The sequence below is a fragment of the Monodon monoceros genome, unplaced genomic scaffold (genome assembly GCF_005190385.1).
Source record: "Monodon monoceros isolate NGI ecotype Baffin Bay Population unplaced genomic scaffold, NGI_Narwhal_1 Super_Scaffold_22, whole genome shotgun sequence".
In the NCBI taxonomy this organism is placed as follows: Eukaryota; Metazoa; Chordata; class Mammalia; order Artiodactyla; family Monodontidae; genus Monodon; species Monodon monoceros.
The window spans coordinates 54,141,765-54,162,577 of NW_021703779.1; the positions used below are offsets into that span (position 1 = coordinate 54,141,765).

Here is a 20,813-nt window from a genome sequence, read left to right on the forward strand (position 1 = left end):
CCCTACAACTCTCTGGGTCTCTTGGACAGGAACCTCATTGCTTTTCAAAGTCAAATGTTTTGGGTGCTTGTCCTTCAATGCAGGTCTTAACATTTGGGGTGTCTGATGTGGGAAACAAACCCTTCATTCTTTGGAGACCCTTAGGATTTTTGAATTCCCTCCTAATTTGGGATTGCTACACTGGGGATGAGGTTTATGGCAAGAAAACACCCAGCCTCCCCTACCCATCTCAATGTGGCCCTTTTCTCATTTGCTCATGTGAAGGAGCCACTCAGTTACTTTTCAGCTCTTTCTCAGAAGAAATTGTTCCATGTGTATCTGTAGATTTGGTGTGTACATGGGAGGCGGTGAGTTCAAAATCTTCCTATATCAACATTTTGAACAGCTTTAAGTAATCTACATATACTTAAGATACCATCTCAGAGCTCTCCAACACATTAGTAATAGCCTCTGAAATATTCTTGGTCAGGTCTAATGAGGAGGAGGTCACTGACATAATTCCAAAACCTAGTTTCTGATGAAATTGCAGGGCAGCTGTCTTTGTCTGTCCACAAAGCCCATGTGCAATCGGAGGGCTATTGAAGTATCTAAAAAGCAATTGGGTAAAGGAGTATTATTGATGCTCAAAGGTGAAGGCAATGTGTTGTTGAGTAACCTACACATTTTACAGAATACCATATGCTAGCTAAGTTTATAACTCCAAATTCAAGAGGCCATAGATGCCCTGGATTTACTAAAATGTTTTTTTTTTGTTTTTAATGGCATCCTTTAAGGCAACAATATCTGATAAAGGCGCTCTAACAAAGGGAACAGCATTGCTGAAGTCTCTATAGTCTGTAGTTAGGTTTCACTTACTATTGGTGACTTGTAGCACAGGCCGTATATGGGAATTGAAAGGTGAGATGGTGGGAATCAGTACTCCTTCTTTATCTAAGTCTCCTATGACAGACTGTACATTTGTAGTGCCTTGCCTTAGGTGGTACTGTGGTGTATTTATCACCAGTAGTAGTAGAGGAAGGTTAACTGGTTCCCAACAGGAAGTGCTTACCAGTAGTATAAAAGCCTTAATTTTGCTCCATGAATTTACCTCATTATTGAGGAAGTCCATTAAAATAATAAGAAAATGGATACTCCTGGGGAGGGGCAACCAGGATAGCAGCATCATTTTAGCAAAACCTGGCTGATATTTTAAATTTTCACATTAGAGCAAAATGGTGACATAGGAATTTCTAGCTCTCTTTGCCCCCTTCCAAGAAACATCAATTTGAACAACTATCCATGCATAACAATACCTTTAAAGGACTTGACAGGTTACAGTACCTGGGTGAGGCACAGAAATAAGAAAATAAAAGATGCATAGAAGAGAGTAAGAAATAAAGATTCACTGTCCCCCTTTACCTCTCCCCCAAGCCCAGGCAATCCAGTGCAGAGAGAGACAACTTCTCTATGGGAGGAGAGGGAAGTGAGCACCCAGCTTCACCATGGATGACGGAGCCCATCTGCCACAACACTTTGTTAACTCCTGCAATTCTAGGTAGCTCCCTGTGGGTTCCTGTTAAACAAGGTTCCTAGTTCACCTCAGCACCCTCTGGCTTCAGCAGCTCTAAGCAGTTCCATGGCCCTACCTGGCTACTGCAGCACCAGGCTCCTGGTAGGCTCTATGAACACAGCCTCTCAGCTTAGTTTGATACCTGCTCACTCTGGCAGTCCCAGACATCTCCTACAGTTCCAGGTGGCTCTCATGGCACCAGGAAACTCCTGTGGGACCAGTCTCTCAGTGGACTCCCACAGCCCTAGGCTCTGGAACCACACTGATGCTCGCTGGCTCTTACAGCCCTGGGCAGTTCCCATGGCACCAGGCTCAAGGAAGGCTCTCAAGAACCCAGGTTTTTGGTTCAACCTATTTCCAGTCAGCTCCCATGGCCATTAGGTACTCTTATGGCAGTAGACTCCAGGTGGAAATCATTGAATCCAGGCACCTAGCTGAGTCCAGCAACAGGCTGACTACCACAGACCAAATCTTTTGACCTATCTCAGTACCAGGCAACCCTGGGACCCTAGTGCACTCCAGTACCAAGCTGGTCCCTGTGGACCTAGACTCCAGACTAGCTCCCATGGATCCAGGCTCCCATCATGTCCCAGCATTAAGCTAGCTTCCAAGGCCACAGAGGCTAGATCCCAAATAACCAGGTTCTCAACCTGCCATGGCATCAGACCAGCCTCAATAGATCCAACCTCTAGGCTGTCCCCTGAGGCCCCATGCTCACCCTGCCACCAACTTCCATAGGCCCAGCCTCCAGGCCTGCTCCAGCCAAACCAGGCTCCTCTCCCATCCCACTAACAGACTGGCCCTTTAAGATTTAAGAACCAGATGCCAGGCCAACTTCAGTGGTTCCTGGCACTGGGTTGGCCTCTGTAGACTCAGGATCCAGGTCTGCCCATGCAAAATCAGGTCCTAGGCTCATTAATGCAGACCAAGTGCCAGGCTCACCTCTAGTGAACCAAGGCTACAGGCCCAACCCTGTGGACACAAGCAGCAGATTGATCCTCATGTGCCCAAGCACCAGGCCTCCCCATCAAAAGACTGGCAGATTTTTTGCTTGAAGGCACCATTAGATGGCCGTCTCAGGATTTCTGGACAGGCTGACTGGTGAAGGGCTTTGCCTGCCAAGTCAGTGTGTAAAGACTGGAAGAGGTGCCTACTTACTCAAGTGTGCAGATATCTACAAAGGGCCAAACAGATCATGGATGATCAATGAAACGTGACAACACCAAAGGAAAATAGTAAAACTCCAATGACTAAGTCTTAAAGAAATGGAGATCTATGAACTGTAAGAAAAAGAATTCATAATAATCATCTTTTAAAAATTCAGTTAATTACCAGGAAACACTGGCGATTAAATAAAATTAGAAAAACAATGCATGAACAAAATGAGTGTTCAACAAAGAAATAGTAAAACATTAAAAATAATTAAATACTAAAGTTGAAGAATAAAATGACTGAAGAATTCAATAGAGAACTTCAAGAGCAGACTCAATCAATGAGGGAAAAGAATTAGTGCAGTAGCAGATGGGTCACTGGAAATACCCAGTCTTAGGAGCAAAAAGAAAAAAAAGAAGAATGAAAAGAGTAAAGAAAACTTATGTGAATTATGGGATACCATAAAAAGGAACAATCTGCTCATTATTGGAGTCCCAGAAGGAGAAGAGAGGGGGAAAGGGACAGAAAGCTTATTTTTTTAAAAAAATGGCTAAGACCTTCCTAAATCTAGGGAAAGATGTGGACATCCAAGTTCATGCAGCTAATAGGTCCTCTCAAAATTTCAACCCAAAACAATATTTTCCAGGACAAACTATACTAAAACTGCATAACATAAAAAGAATTGTAAAAGCAGCAAGAAAAATAATGTTTATATATAGATAACCCCATAAGCTATAAGTATACTTCTCAGCAGAAATCTTGCAAGCCAAGAGTGTGGTGATATATTCAAAGTGCTGAAAGAAAGAAAAAAACACTGCCAACCAAGAAACAAAAGCAAAAATAAACACGCCAAATCTAATTAAAAACTTTTGTACATCAAAGGAATCCATTGACAAAACAAAAGGAAAACCTACAGACTGGGAGAAAATGTTTGCAAATGATGTGACCAACAAGTGGTTAATATCCAAAATATACAAATAGCTCCTACAAGTCAATGTAAAAAACAAAAAACAAAACAAAAATGATAAAGCAATGGGGAAAAGACCTGAGTAGACATTTTTCCAGTAAGTTTAACAGTTGACTAAGAGGCACATGTAAAGATGCTCAGTATCACTAATGATTAGATAAATGCAAATCAAAACAACAAATGAGATATCATCTCACACCTTTCAGAATGGCTATCATCAAAATGTCTACAAATAGCAAATGTTGGAGAGGACGTGGAGAAAAAAACATAATTGCACACTGTTGGTGGTAATGTAAATTGATGCAGACACTATGGAAAACAGTATGGAGGTTCCTCACAAAGCTAAAAATAGAACTACCATATGATCCAACAATTCCACTGCTGTGTACATACTCTGAAAAAATGAAAACATTACTTTTAAAAGTTACATGACCCCCAGTGTTCATAACAGAACTATTTAAAATAGTCAAGTAGCCAAGACTGGAAACAACCCAAGTACCTATCAACAGATGTTTGGATTAAGAAATGTGGTATATATATATATATAATGTGGTAGATAAATTATATATACATATGATGTGGTATATATATATTAAATATATATGTATATAATGTGGTATATATATATATATATATATATATACACACACACACACACACATACACACAATGGAATATTATTCAACCATAAAAATAGAATGTAATTCTGCGATTTGCAGCAACCTGGTTGGAACTAGAGATTATGCTTACTGAAATAAGTCAAAGTAAACAAAAACTGTATGTATCACTTACGTGTGGAATCTAAAAAATAACACAAGTGAGTGTATATGCAAAACAGAAACAGACTCACAGACATAGAAAGCAAACTTGTGGTCATCCAAGGGGTGAGTGGAGGTGGGAGGGACAAATCACGAGCATGGGATTACAGATATAAGCTAAAATGTATAATATAAAATTGATAAGCAAGAAGGATACACTGTATAGCACAATGAATTATAGCCATTAACTTCTAATTACCTATAATGGAGTATAATCTGCAAAATACTGAATTACTGTGCTGTATACCTGAAACTAATATAATATTTAAATCAGCTATACTTCAATTAAAAATAAACTTTGGGCTTCCCTGGTGGCGTAGTGGTTGAGTGTCTGCCTGCTGATGCAGGGCACATGGGTTCATGCCCCGGTCCGGGAAGATCCCACATGCCGCGGAACGGCTGGGCCCATGAGCCATGGTCACTGAGCCTGTGCGTCCGGATCCTGTGCTCTGCAATGGGAGAGGCCACAACAGTGACAGGCCCGTGTACCACATAAAAATAAAAAAAATAAAAATAAACGTTAGAACATATTTAAAAGACTGACCATATGAAGGCTTCCTGAACATGTGATGGGAGTACATTTGGTTACAGACATTTGGAAACAGTTGGGCAGTTTCTTTTAAAATTAAACATATACTTACCATATTGCTACTCTTAAGATTTTAACTAAGAGACATGAAAGCATAGTTTGACACAAAGGCTTGTACATCAATATTAATAGCAGTTTTATGTGTAATAGTCAAGAACTGAAAACATCCCAAATAGCCATACAAAGAAACACTACACAACAAGAAAATAAATGTTCATTGCTTTAAATAACAGCATGAAAAAAATCTCAAAATAATTATGCTGAGTTAAAAAAGACAAAACGAGTGTATTGTGTATGATTCTATTTATATAAAGTTCAGTAAAATTCAAACTACTTTATAGTGAGAGAAAGCAGATCAGTGGTTGCCTAGGTGTAGGGATGGGGAGGTGTAGAGAGGAAAGCAATAAAAAGGGGTATAAAAATCTTTTGGAGGTGATCGACATGGTCACTCTTATGATTGTGGTTAGGGCTTCATGAAAATTTACGTATGGATTGTCTTTATTTTATTTATTTATATATGTATTTATTTATTTAATTTTTAAAATTGAAGCATAGTTGATTTACAAAGTTGTGTTAGTTTCAGGTTTATAGAAAAGTGATTCAGTTATATATATATATATATATATATATATATGTATATATGTATATATATTACTTTTCAGATTATTTTCCCTTATAGGTTATTACAAAATATTGAGTATAGTTCCCTGTGCTACACAGTAGGTTCTTGTTGGTTATTTCATATATAGCAGTGTTATATATAGAATATGTTAATGCCAAACCCCTAATTTGTCCCTCGCCCCTTTCCTCTTTGGTAACCATAAGTTTGTTTTCTGTGTCTGTGGGTCTATTTCTGTTTTGTACATAAGTACATTTGTATCATTTTTTTTGTAGATTCCACATATAATTGATATCAAATGATATTTGTCTTTGTTTGGCTTACTTCACTCAGTATGAGTATCTCTGGGTCATCCATGTTGCTGCAAATGGCATTATTTCATTCTTTTATATGGCTGAGTAATATTCCATCATATATATGTACCACATCTTCTTTATCCATTCATCTGTTGATGGACATTTAGGTTGCTTCCATGTCTTGGCTATGGTAAATAGTGCTGCAATGAACATTGGGGCACATGATACTTTTTGAAATATGGTTTTCTCTGGATATATGCCCAGGAGTGGGATTGCAGGATCATATGGTAGCTCTATTTTTAGAATTTTTAGGGAACTTACATACTGTTATCCATAGTGGCTGTACCAATTTAATTTCCCAGCAACAGTGCAGGAAGGCTCCTTTTTCTGAACACCCTCTACAGCATTTATTATTTGTAGAAATTTGATGATGGCCATTCTAACCAGTGTGAGGTGATACCTCATTGTAGTTTTTGATTTGCATTTGTCTAACAATTAGTGATATTGAATACCTTTTTTTTTGTCTCTTGGCCATCTGTATGTCTTCTTTGGAGGAATGCCTATTTAGGTCTTCTACCCATTTTTCAAATTATTTATTTATTTGCTATTTATCTGCATGAGCTGTTTTTATATTTTGGAGATTAATCCCTTGCCAGTCACATCATTTGCAAATATTTTCTCCCATTCTGTAGGTTGCCTTTTCATTTTGTTTATGGTTTCCTTTGCTGTGCAAGAAGCTTTTAAGTTTAATTAGGTCCCATTTGTTTATTTTTGTTTTTATTTCCATTACTCAAGGAGATGGATCCAAAAAGATATCACTGTGATTTATGTCAAAGAGTGTTCTATGTTTTCCTCCAGGAGTTTTATAGTGTCTGGTCTTACATTTAGGTCATTAATCCATTTTGACTTCATTTTTGTGTGTGGTGTTAGAAGATGTTCTAATTTCATTCTTTTACTTGTAGCAGTCCAGTTTTCCCAGTACCACTTATTGAAGAGACTGTCTTTTCTCCACTGTATATCCTTGCCTCCTTTGTCATAGATTAATTGACCACAGGTGTGTGGGTGTATTTCTGGGCTTTCTATCCTGTTCCATTTATCTATATTTCTTGGTTGTAGGTTTTTACTTTTTATCACTTTAAATATATTGTGCCACTCCCTTCTGGCCTGCAGACTTACTGCTGAAAAATCAGCTGATAACGTTATGGGGATTCCATTGTATATTATTCGTTGCTTTTCCCTTGCTGCTTTTAATATTTTCTCTTTGTCTTTAATTTTTTCAATTTGATTACTATATGTCTCGGTGTTTTACTCCTTGGGTTAATGCTGCCTGGGACTCTCTGTGCTTCCTGGACTTGGGTGACTATTTCCTTTCTCATGTTATGGAAGTTTTCATCTATTATCATTTCAAATACGTTTTCTCAGGACCTTTCTCTATCTCTTCTCTTCCTGGGACCCCTATAATGCAAATGGTGGAGGATTTGACATTGTTCCAGAGGTCTCTTAAACTGTTCTCATTTCTCACCATCCTTTTTTCATTTATTCTGTGTTGCAGCAGTGATTTCCACCACTCTGTCTTCCAGCTCACTTATCTGTTCTTCTGCCTCGTTTATACTGCTATTGATTCCTTCTGGTGTATTTTTCATTTTACTTATTGTGTTCATCAATTTTGTTTGCTTATTCTTTATATTTTGTAACTCTTTGTTGAAAACTTCTTGTAACTTCTCTCTCTGTGCATCCATTCTTTTCCCAAGTTCCTGGATCATCATTATGATCATTACTCTGGACTGTTTCTCCAGTAGATTGCCTATCTCCATGTCACTTGGCTGTTCTTCTGGGTTTTATCTTGCTCCTCCATCTTGAACATCTTCATCTGCTGTCTCATTTTGTCTAAATTTCTATTTGTATTTTTATGTAAGTGGAAGATTAGTTATGTTTCTTGACATTGGTGAAGTGGTCCTATATAGGGGATGTCCTATGTGTCCCAGCAGTACACTGCCCCCTCGTCACCCAAGGGCCAGGGACCAGATGGCCTGAGGTTAGGTTCTGACCTGCATTTGTGTCCCTGGATCTTCAGGCTGCTGGAACATAGTTTTCGTGCTTCTGGTGTCTGCCCCCTGGTGGGTGAAGTGTGTCTGGTGGCTTGTGCAGGTTTCTTGGTGGAAGGGTCCAGTGCCTGCACACAGGTGGGTGGAGTTGGTTCTTGGCCTTCCGGTGTGCAGGGCTTTGTTAAGGGGTGTGTCTAAATGTGGCTGTAGGCTCAGGAAGTCCTTCAGCAGCCTGTCTTCTGATGGGTTGTGTTGTGTTCCTGTCCTGTCAGTTGTTTGGCCTGAGGAGTCCCAGCAGTGGCACTTACAGGCTATTGGGTGGGGCCAGGTCTAGGCGCTAATTACCCAAGCAAGATGTCTGCCTCCAGCAAGAGTTCAAGTAGATGAACACTCCCTAATACTTCCACCACCAGCTTTTACGACCCTAGAGAGAACCACAGCCACCCACTGCCTCCCTAGGATCCCCTCCAAGACCAGTAGGTAGGTCTAGGCCAGGACCCTATGAAGTCACTGCATTTGCCCTGAGTCCCAGTGCACATGAGACCTTGTGTGCACGCTCCAAGAGTGGAGTCTCTGTTTCTCCCACTCCTATGGAGGTCCTGCAATGAAGCAATACTGGCCTTCAAAGTCTAATACTCTGGGAGCTCCTCTTTTTGATGCCAGACCCCCAGGCTGGGGAGACTGAGAGAATTTCTGTGATATAATCATTTTCCTGTTTGTGGGTCACCTACCCGGGGTGTATGGTATTTGATTATATTGCGACTGCTCCCCTCCTACCAGCCCATTGGGTATCTTCTTTATGTCTTTTGTTGTAGAAGATAATTTTTGGTAGGTGCCAGTCTTTTTATTGATGGTTGGTCAGCAGTTAGTTGTGATTTTGGTGTTCTAATGAGACGAGGTGAGATCAAGGTCCTTTTACTCTGCCATATTTCCTCAAATCCCTTAGAGTTTATTTTTAACTTTAAGGAATGTAAAAACATGTTTGGAGTCAAAGAACCTTCAAATAATTTAAGGCCTGCAAAGCGCTTGTCAACTTATTAGCCAATTAGCTTTCCTCTAAAGTGAATAAAAAATCAAAATATTCAAGATTTTTTTTCTATTTGTATTAATGTGATGTTGTTATTTTGCATTCTCAGTCATATTTTACAAATATAAATAAATAAATACACTATAAATACACTTTTTTTCTTCAGTATTAGTAATGTGCATCTCAAGTACGGTCTTGATTTTCAGTTTGATGGTCCAGGAGCCTGTCCGATTCTGATGTGAACCACTTCTAGGCACAAGTATGGGTCAGAAATCTGATATTTAAGGAACACTCTGGACTAGGAACCTGCTGTTGGGAAAATGTAAAAGCGATGAGCAGTTATTGCAAATATCACTTGATAAGTCAACTACTCAAACACACTAACTGGGTTCTGTTACCAGAAAATTTCAACCAATTTCTGTCCTCAGTTCTTTTTCCCAATACCTCTTCAACCCTTGAGATCCCACTCTAAGGTTGCATACCAGCCCAGAGTAGACTTGGGGAAGTGCTTCTTTCTTGGAAAGGTAAGTCATGTGCAAGAGTTGCTGAGGCAAAATGCAGCCAGTGGTTGGGAACAATCCTCGGCCTGGGCATGGAGAGCCTGGGAGATGCTGAGGAGGAAGAAAACATTTATTTTAGCAGTTTTTAGCAATAAAGTATTTTTTATTTAAGGTATGTATATTTTTTAAGGCATAATGCTATTGCACACCTAATAGACTACAGTAGAGCGTAAACATAACTTTTATAAGCACTGGGAAACCAACAAATTCGTGTGACTCACTTTATTAATATTTGCTTTATTGTGGTAGTCTGGAACAGAACCTGCAATACCTCCAAAGTATACCTGTATATGGTAAGACAGGTTTGCTCCCTGTTGTGTCAAAGATAGTCAGTGGCAGCTCTAGCCTCATTAAAATTGTCATACATTACTCTGGAGATTCACTATGAGTCCACTGGGCCTTGAAGCAAGCACGTTACGTCTGCATGTGCGGGATAAATGATACGAAAACCAGTGACCCTCCTGCTGAGCAGGCTACAAGGAAAAGATTTCTTTTGACCAAAGTAACAATCTGGCTTGTGAACCTCTTTTCACTCTAGGCCCTGCCCTCTGTGCTGAGCCTGAGTCCAAACTTTACCTCACAGAGAACTCAAATCCAAAGCCCAGACCCATGTGAGGCTGTCTAACTGTGGTGTGGGGCCCTGGGGAGCAAACTCCTAAAAGAGGGATGAGGGAGGTGAGGACAACAGTGAAATGAACAGAAGTTGAAAATAAATGTGGATAGATGGCGATTTCATTTTTTTTTCTTCCCATCGTCACCAGTTCACGAGTGAAATATAGCATGTATCGTTCTGAGACGCTAAACCATCGTCAGGATGTGAAGAGGGTTAAACTTCCAACAGATAAGGAAGACAGAGGGTCAGGTCCTCAATGTTCCCTGCTGAGCAGATAACTAGGACAGTCCCTCTCAGCCACGTCCTCTGTTGGCAGACAGTGAAAATTTTTCCAGAGGAGCACTCAGGCCATCAGTCCCTGGTTCATTTCCTGGTCCCAGAGAGATCCTCTCTAGGGAGAGGATTGCCCCCATGAGTACTTTTCTTGAGATCAAATTCCTCTGAGCCAGTCAGAATGCGCCAAGCTTGCAGATGGCAGAGAATCGGGACCTGGGTGAAGTCTTGGAGTGGCCATGCAATCCCTGAGTGTGGTTTGGGGTGTTTGTAGTAAGAAGAAAGGGAGAGTGAATGAAAACTCTCTCACCCATACAATTCTTGAGGGGAAACTGGAGTTTAATGTAAGGAAGCCTGGGCATCCTCAGAAACTGTATTATATTCTGAGAGCAGATGCAGGGCATGGGGAAAGTTTCTGTGGTTAAGTAGTTGTCAAGTTTGCCCAAAGCAGAGCTGGCCCCCAGGAGTAAAGACAGAGTGTACCCTGGCACCGTCCTCTCTTCTCTCAGTTGAACAAGGGAGAAACAACTATGTGAATTTTCAGGAACTACTAAAATTCAACTCTTGCTCTGCATCCTCAGCCAGAGCATGGCAGGTTGAAGCGAGGGACAAAGCGAATAAGAATGTATCCTTGAGCGGTTACACTTTTACTCTTTTGCTGGGGTTCAGGAGTGGGGTCATTCTGGTTGTCAGTGGGAAGATGTGAGCCTTGATGGGTCCCTCCCAGTCTATGCCTTGTGGGGAGCTCCCAAGTTCAACTTCCTCCTGCAGGGAGAGACACAGCAGCTGCAGCTACACAGCCCACCTTCAGAAACCACAGACTAGAGGTGTGTTATCTCCACAAAACCTGGTTCTCAGTGATTTCTACCAAGTGAGAGTTCCTGCTTGGATGCCTGGTGGTGACAGCTTCCCAAGTGGCAGGCCTAGAGAGCTGGTCCTCTTGTTAGTGAGCAGGTTTCAGATTTCACACTTGTGTCTCATCATTGTCAGGGTGGCAGTTAAGAGAGCCCGGGCAGCAGGTCCAACCAGCATTTAAAGGATAAACTTGCTGTTCATATTCAGGTCCTCCTGTTCAAGATCTCAGGGTGCCGGGGATAGGAGGCCAGCCCAGTCCTGTGTGAGAACAGAAGGCTGTGGGTTAATTTGTCTTGTGTGGCTTCTGAACAGAAGTGAATATGCTTTATACATTGGAAGTACTAGGAAGAGAGTACAAGATTCCAAGTGTGAGCAACTATTATTAGAAAAAATAATAATTATTAAAAAAAGTATTTTTCCTCTGGATTTAGTGGTATCTTATTCTATCTATTGAATATGGACACACTGAAAGAAAAAGTTTAAAAAAAAATTAAATTGTCTCTCCTTCCCAGTATAAGATGCCAGTCCAACCACTAAAGAATAGATCATTTGTCACTTAGGAATGGAAAAATTATGTGCCATTTTCCCCCATCAATTTTTGTCCATTTTGGAGCCTAAAGGCAATCGAGAAAAGTGCAATTAAAGCACTCAAATTGCCAACACTGCTAAACACGTACACTTTGTAAGACTAACACAGGAATCTTTTGCCCTGCTCCTCCATGGACAGGGCTCTGATGAGCATGGCTTTAAATGGAATCCAAGCATCTTCATCTTGGTAGGTACAGCTACCAAGAGAGTAGAGCAACATTTCAGGTATAAACTAGTCTATTCCTGAGGAGATCATGTGATATTCACACTCATGGTGGAAGATTCCTGAGGAGAACATGTGATATGCACACTCATGGTGGAAGAGGCAATCTCACCACACACCAAGGCTCTCCTTGCAGGTAGAGCAGACAAGCCCTGGGTAGGACTAGAATGCGGAGTTCACAGGCTCTCTGCCCTACCCCCATGACACCCTTTTGTGCCAGAGCCTGGGTTTTGCAGCAAAACTCATTTCAGGCCAGGGAACCGTGGGTGCAACAAGAATTGTAAGCAGTCTATTAAAACTCTGGAAGTGGCCAGTCCTGCTGCTTTAATCATTAATTCACCAGAGAAACAATATGATGATAGATAGGGTACCTACCATTCATGCAAGGTAACAATAGAAGGGACCCCCCTAAACTGATAAAGGATATGAAGCCAGTTGTTAATGTTCTCCCTGTTCTAAATTCACCCTTTAATATCTTCTCTCTGATAATGGATGAATTACTTTAAGCATCTCTCCTTCAAAGTGATCACAATGTTACTGAAGGAGAAAGTGGCTCTCCTGTGACTTCTGGCTGTCAGAAGTGTGGGTGTAAGGATATCCTAGGTGCTTGGCCCCAAGCATGTACCCAGAACAACTGTCCTATCGAGTGTGGCCTGGTCATTGGCTTTCTGTGGCCCTCTGCATAGGGACATCCTGTGCTCCAAGCCAGCCACCTATCCGCTGATTTCCCCTGATTGCTCTCCCGACCCACCCCTCCTCACCACTAACGTTACCTCCTGTACTTCTCCCAAGGCTGCAGCCCTTACAACACCAAGGCCCTCCGGATCCTATGTATAGGACATTGTTAGCTCCAGGCCTCCAACTCCACCAGGACCCTTGCTCCTACTACACGTCTACATGCTGGCCACCAGCAGTGGCTTGTCCACACTGATGTGCTCCAGAGGGTACCTTCCTGCTTACCTTGCAACTGTAGACCAGCTGTGGTTCTGCAGACCTGCTCTGGCGCTGGCAAACCAGAAAACTTCTCTGCCATCCAGTAGGTTCTCCTACACCTTCTCCAATGAGGTGTGACCTCCAGTCTTGGGGAGGGACCCGCATTCCAAGTTTGTCTTTCCTTGCGTATGCTCCCTCAGGCCCAGGATACCATGTAGAGTTTTCCTATATCTTATATATTCTACATTTGTCATAGTTTAATAATTCTTTATGTTAAACATTATGCTTCACTTTATGTTAAAATTCCCCTGTCCACTGTGTACTTTCCATATCCTGATTGGATCCAGATTGCTACAGAACACAACACCTACAGCAAATATCATTCCTGGAATTACTGAAAGCCTTCTTTTGAGAGCTGCATCAAGTAAGAATGTCCACTAACACCCAGAAAGAGTAGTAAGGGGAAAAAGAAGGAATAAAATGCTCGGAAAAGAAGAAGTAAGACTGGCATTCTTTGCAGATGACATGATTGTGTACACTATATTCTACAGGTATTTTCAAATTGGTAGAATCAATAAAAGAGTTTAGATAGCTGTTTGTAGGATAAAATATCAATATACAGAAGCCAATTGTATTCTATTTACCATCAACAAATTTACAAAATGAACGTTTCAAAGGCAGTGTTTGCAAAATATGAAGTACCTAGGATAAAATGTCCTCTTATAGGAAAAATATGAAGTATTATTGGGACACATTAAGGAAGTTCTTATTAAAAGGAGAGATAGACCATATCTATTCAATAACATTCCATAATATTGACAAGGAGTCAAATCTAAAAGTTCAACGCAATCTTAATTAGAACCTCAAACAAGATTTTGGTTGAAACTTTTCTGATGAATTGATAATATAAGTGGAGTTGAGACAGGCCAAAAATAACCTAGACATTCTTGAAGAACAAGGCAGAATTGAGTGGCCTTATCCAAAGATCAGAATTGTTTATAGATCTGTAGTAATTAATATTGATATGTGGTATTTAAAATGGACAGATAAATAGAGCCATGGTACTTAATAGAGAGTACACAAACTAGCCCATACATAGGTAGATGCGTGATTTATGACACATGTGGCACTGCAAATCAAGAGTAAAAGGGCAGACTTTTCAATAAGTGGTTCACTGAGACAATCAGATATCCACATGAAGAAAAAAAATGAAACCCTACTCAACGCTATACACAAACGTCACTTGTAGGTGGATTATGACCTAACTGTGAAAGGCAAAACCACAAATATTTCAGAAGGAAATATAGAGAATATTTTCATTGCCCCAGGGCAGGGACAGATTTCTTGAAACAGAAAAGCACTAACCACAAGGAAAAGAATGATAAATTTGACTATGTTATAATTAAGTATGTTATAACTAAGATTTGTTCACAAAGCACGGCATAAAGCAAGAGAAAATACAAACAACAAAGCAAAGGACTATTTTGACCACACATATAACCACCAACGGACTGGTATTTAAAACACATAAAAAACTCATTGGATCAGTAAGGACAAGATGGAAAATAGAATAGAAAAATGGTGAAAGAGTTGAACATGAACAGGCTTTTCACAGAAGAGAAAATCCAAGAGGTTCATAAACATGAGAATGTGCCCAAACTTAATAGCAGTGGTAAAAAACAGTAAATTAAATTCTGGCAATACTTGGTGTAGACGAAGATGTGCAGGAGCAGGAACTCTCTGTGTTACTGGTGGGATTGTAAATTGGTACAACCACTATAGAAAACAATTTGGCATCGTGTCGAAAAGCTGAAGATATGCATACTCTGTGCGCCAGTGATTCTGTTCTTGCATGTATACCCAAGAGACTTTTAAACCTGAGTCCCATGAAAAATGTCCAAGAATGTTCATTGTACCACTGTTCATAATAAAAAGCTAAAAACAACCCTGGATGAACCCAGTGTTCATCCAGTGTAGAATGAAATAATCATATCATAATCACTTTGCTAAAATCATGCACTGGAATGCTAGTCAACAATGGAGACAAAAGATCTACGGCTACTAGGAAAAACATGATGAGTCTCTCAAATAAATATGATACACAGTGAAAGAGGCAGGCCATAAAAGGGAGCATGCAGCATGATTCTGTTGATATAACTTCATATAAACTGTATTGCTTATGGATGCATACAAAAGTTGTGAAGTCATAAAAAAAAAGCACTGAAATGATTATCACAAAGTCAAGATAACGACTATATCTATAGGGGAGGGTATGGTTTGTGATTGAGAGGAATACGGTGGATGTATTCTGGAAGGCTGGCAATGGTCTATTTCTTGACCTTCGTCCTGGTTACACGGGTGTTTGCTTTTATAAATTATCTAAACCTGGCAGATATATTTTATGCTTTCCTCTATACCTCAGATTTGAAAAAAATGTTTCCTCCAAAAAATGTAATAGAAAGAAAAATATGTGATGTAGAAATTTTGATGAGGTTTGAATTGTTATGGATGAAAAACTTGATCTTTTAATCAAGAGATCAGCAAGTGTCCATTATCATTAAAAGAGGGGAAAGAAGGGATTACTTAAACTATAGGTATCCCATAATCTAGTCATCACTCTAAACCTTTCTCTTGCCAGATTAATTCACCCTGTATTTATATCAATTCCCAACTCAATGATGACAGACAAATTGAAGGATCATCATCAACATTAATAAGATCATTAGGCATCACAGGCCAAATCCATTATAGTGAGACTAGGCCACCACACTTAAATGCAAGCAGGCACATTGGGGCTATTGGGCATGCAAAAGGCATCTGTGCCTTGTTCTCAGGAGAGTCCACTGCAGTAACTTAGGGTTTAAACTTTTCGCATTTAACTAGTACTCTTGTCCAGAGACCTCCGTGTGCTGGAGAATCTAGAGTAAGCTGAGGAATGTCCTCCTCATGCTGTGAGATTGGACATAAAATTTACCATGGTGCAACCAATGGTGGAAGAGCAAAGAGTTGGTTTAGGCTGTGTACCTTATAGGGAGAATCCAGGAGTGGGTTGAGTTCTCCAGATTTCAATATAAATTGTTTCATCCTCCAGGCTTTGCATTTCTAGGCTGAACAGTGCTAATCTGCTTCGGCCCCACTCAATCTAGTCTCTGCACCAGCAGGACAAAAAATTTAACTATGCGACAAATTTTCCTAAAGACATTGCTCAAGACAGTTCTGGATATGGAAGTTTTCCAGGAAAATTTTTTAAAAGACAACCTTTTCAGTAGGAATTCGTGGCACTATGGTTGTTTAATCTTGACACATAGTGTATTCTCTCAGGAATTTTCTGTCATCCATTAATCCAGCCATCCATCCAGTAAACAATGTTTAATACAGGATAAGTGCTAACCACCATGTTTAGCACTGGGAGGGGCTGGGGGTGTGTTTATTTTGGTACATAAATCGGTAGTGAGGTACCGATTTATGTTGCATTTAGCAGATAGATAGCTAAGGTATTCATTCCAGCACCACTTCCCCTGTATCTGGGAAGACCTCCTTGATTTCCTACTAATATTAACTGTGGAACTTATTTATGTATACGAGGCTCTGCCCCTGGGCTTTCTATTATGTTCTAGACACCCAGTACCAGAATATTTAAATCACGGTGGCGTTAAACACGTTTTAATATCTGATAGGGCCAGTTTCTGCGCATTGCACATTTTTTTTTTTTCCTTTCAGGAACGTGTTCGGGCCCGCGGCAGGGGGCGGGGTCGCGCCTCCTCCGCGATTCTGGTTCCAGCGGAGCCTCATGGACGCGGAGATGGAAATCCCGAGGCTGCTCCCGGCTCGCGGGTCGCGACAGGGCGGCGGCGCTGGCAGCCCCGGGGGCGGCGGCCGGATCCACGGAGGTCCTGACCCGCGGGCCGGCCAGGCCCCCGCGCGCCGCCTCCTGCTGCTCCGGGGCCCCCAAGATGGCGGGCCCGGGCGGCAGCGTGAGGTGGCCCGCGCGGCCTCCCCGGGCCCGGGCCCTAGCCCGTTGGTGCCGAGGCCCGATCACACTGGCGGTGGCGGTGGCGGTGGCGGCGGCGGCGGCGGCGGCGGCGGCGGCGGCGACGATGGCGATGGCGATGACTTCTTCTTGGTGCTGCTGGACCCGGTGGGTGGAGACGTAGATTCCACGGGCGCCAGCCAGGCCGCAGGGCCCCTATGGAGGGAGGAGGCCGGGCTGGGCCCACGATTCCATGGGCACGAAAGCGGCGCGAACCCCGAGGGCCGCCCTGCGCTGGGCCCCAGCTCCCTGTCCGCTATCCGCGCCCCAGTCCCGGCCCTGGCCCCGATTCCCGCCCCAGTCCTGGGCCCCGCCGCGGCCTTCGCGGGCACCGTCACCATTCACAAACAAAACCTGCTGTTGCGCTTCGAGAACGGCTTCCTCACCCTGGCCACGCCCCCGCCGCCAGCCTGGGCGCCTGGGGTCGCCCCTGCCCCGCAGCCCGGGGGTCTGATCGCCCCGCAAGCGGGGATCCCGCACGCCGCGCAGCCTGGGGACTGTCCCGAGCTGCTGCCCGACCTCCTGCTGGCCGAGCGGGCCGAACCCGCGCCCGCCCCAGCTCCCGAGGAGGAGGCGGAGGGCCCGGTTGCTGCTGAGAGTCCCCGCGGGCCGCTAGGCCCGGGCCAGGGCGTGGTGCTGTACCTGTGTCCTGAGGCGCAGTGCGGACAAACCTTTGCCAAGAAGCACCAACTGAAGGTGCACCTGCTGACGCACAGCAGCAGCCAGGGCCAGCGGCCCTTCAAGTGCCCCCTGGGCGGTTGCGGCTGGACCTTCACCACCTCGTACAAGCTCAAGAGGCACCTGCAGTCACACGACAAACTGAGGCCCTTTGGCTGCCCGGCAGAGGGCTGTGGCAAGAGCTTCACCACGGTGTATAACCTCAAAGCACACATGAAGGGCCATGAGCAGGAGAACTCATTCAAATGCGAGGTGTGTGAGGAGACCTTCCCCACGCAGGCCAAACTCAGCGCCCACCAGCGCAGCCACTTCGAACCTGAGAGACCCTACCAATGTGCATTTTCGGGCTGCAAGAAGACGTTTATCACAGTGAGTGCCCTGTTTTCCCATAACCGCGCCCACTTCAGGGAACAGGAACTCTTTTCCTGCTCCTTTCCTGGCTGCAGCAAACAGTACGACAAGGCTTGTAGGTTGAAAATTCACCTTCGGAGCCACACTGGTGAGAGACCTTTCCTTTGTGACTTTGAGGGCTGTGGCTGGAACTTCACCAGCATGTCCAAACTCCTTAGGCACAAAAGGAAGCACGACGATGACCGGAGGTTCATGTGTCCTGTAGAAGGCTGTGGGAAATCTTTCACGAGGGCCGAACATCTGAAAGGCCACAGCATAACCCACCTGGGCACAAAGCCTTTTGTGTGCCCCGTGGAAGGCTGCTGCGCCAGGTTCTCTGCTCGCAGTAGTCTCTACATTCACTCCAAGAAACACTTGCAGGATGTGGACACTGGGAAAAGCCGATGCCCAGTCTCCACTTGTAATAAATTCTTCACATCTAAGCACAGCATGAAGACCCACATGGCCAAAAGGCACAACCTGCGCCAGGATCTCTTAGCTCAGCTAGAAGCTGCAAATTCTCTTACGCCCAGCAGTGAACTTACCAGCCAAGGGCAGAATGACCTCAGTGATGCAGAGCTTGTGTCTCTCTTCTCTGATGTGCCCAGTAATAGTTCTGCTGCAGTATTGGACACCGCATTGGTGAACTCTGGGATCTTGACTATTGATGTGGCTTCTGTGAACTCAACTCTGGCAGGGAAGCTCCCTGTTAATAATAATAATAATTCCTTAGGGCAGGCGGTGGACCCTCAGACCTTGATGGCCACCAGTGACCTTCCTCAAAGTCTGGATACCTCACTCTTCTTTGGAACGACAGCCGCTGGTTTTCAGCAGAGTCCCTTAGATACAGATGATGTCTCAAGTCTAAGTGCGGGGCCGTTGGGATCTCTGAGCTCTTTGGCTATGAAAACCTCGAGTCAAGAGCCCCAAGCTTTGACCCCCAGCAGTAAGCTAACAGTAGACACAGATGCTCTGACTCCTTCAAGCACCCTTTGTGAAAACAATGTCTCGGAACTACTGCCGCCAACCAAAACGGAATGGAACGTACATCCTGACTCTGACTTCTTTGGACAGGAGGAAGAAACCCAGTTTTCATTCTCCAATCCTGCAGGAAACCATGGGTCTCAGAAGGAAACAGATCTTATCACAGTGACTGGCAGCTCATTTTTGGTATGAACTAAACTCTATTCATTCCTTGCCACATGGCTTACTTTTATTGATGACACTCAATTTTAAGAGTATTCTGGACTAAATGTTTAAATGCAGTCATTTCTTATAGGTTTGAAAAAGAACAGAGCCCTGGGCTACAAGTTTGGAGATTTAAATTCTGATCTTGAGTCTGGAACTGACAGGTTGTGTGACCCTGAGCAAGTCACTTATCCTATCTGAGCCTTAATTTCCTTATTTATAAAATGAGGTGGTTTGAATAGATTGTTTCTAAGGTCTTTTCAACTGTATGATTCCTTGATAATATGCTTCTTTCCTTGAAAAAAATTAGGACATTTTTCAGTGATGTTGCATGTGCTTTTCTTCAAACATGCATAAACTACACATAATAGTAGAATGAACATTCATGTATATGACACCCAACTTCAGCTATTGTCAATTCATGTACATTTTTGTTTATATAATCTCCATTCTCACCCTTTCCCAGTATTATTTTGAAATAAATACCAGATATCACATCATTTCAACCATAAACATGCAGTATATGTTTCTATAAAGCATGGGCTCTTTTGGAAAAATCTTCAGTTCCATTATCATACTTAAAGTTAACAGTAGTTCTTTGATACTGTCAGGGTTCCAACTTATAATTGTCTCATAAATGCTATTTGTTTTCATATTTTTATCAATTAGAATCCCAGTAAGCCTCTTAACTGTCTTTTTAATCTGTATGTTACCCTGTTGTCTTTTTTCTTGCAATTTTATTCATTGAAGAAAGGAAGTTGTTTCACATGTAGCATTTGCCACAGTCTTAAGTTTTGATAATTACATCCCTGTGGTGTTAAGTTCCCCTACCCTCTGTTTCCTTAATTTGGTAGTTGGATCTAAAGACTTGATCAGAATGGAAATATGATTTTGGGGATAGGAATGTTTCATATGTCGTGTTGTGTTCTTTTAGCAGGTGGCACATAATGTCTGGTTTTCTCTCGTGATATTTGCAGCTGCTGGTGATTGGTGCATTAATTCATGATTACCTGTGCTTCTGATATCATGAATTGTTCTTGTAGAGTTACTATTAATGGAGGAAGAAATGTTGTTGAAGGCATGTATAAAAGTTTGTTAGAAATATTATTCAATGCCAAAATAGTTTCTTAAAGGTAGAACTAACAAGAAAAGAAAAAAGTAGCAAAAAATGTTTTGACTCTGCTCCCCATTTATCTTCCTCACCTCTTTTGATGATGGGAGGCTTTGCTGTTGTAGAAATTGTCAGCCAGGACTTTGACATGAAACAGACCCATGGTCAAATTCATGTTGGATAAGTGGCCTTGAATAAATTAATTTCACTAAGCCTCAGTTTCTTAGCTGTCAAAGGATCATAGCAATGCACACACATAGCTAACACAGCTGAGACTTTTAATCTTTTTCCAGTTTTTAATATGTAAAG

The 20,813-nt window shown here is 42.4% G+C and overlaps 1 protein-coding gene across 1 annotated transcript; it reads left to right on the forward strand.

The window, feature by feature from the left end:
• The first annotated feature begins 16,897 nt into the window (after positions 1 to 16,897).
• On the forward strand, positions 16,898 to 19,952 carry LOC114905588 (zinc finger X-linked protein ZXDB-like). The gene has a single exon (XM_029239891.1). It carries the CDS (start codon positions 16,898 to 16,900, stop codon positions 19,379 to 19,381), a length of 2,484 nt encoding a protein of 827 aa, XP_029095724.1. The 3' UTR covers positions 19,382 to 19,952.
• Positions 19,953 to 20,813: the final 861 nt, after the last annotated feature.

Bases quoted from the DNA above. Each gene is read 5' to 3' on its own strand.
- LOC114905588 (XM_029239891.1), top strand. From the start codon at position 16,898: ATGGACGCGGAGATGGAAATCCCGAGGCTGCTCCCGGCTCGCGGGTCG.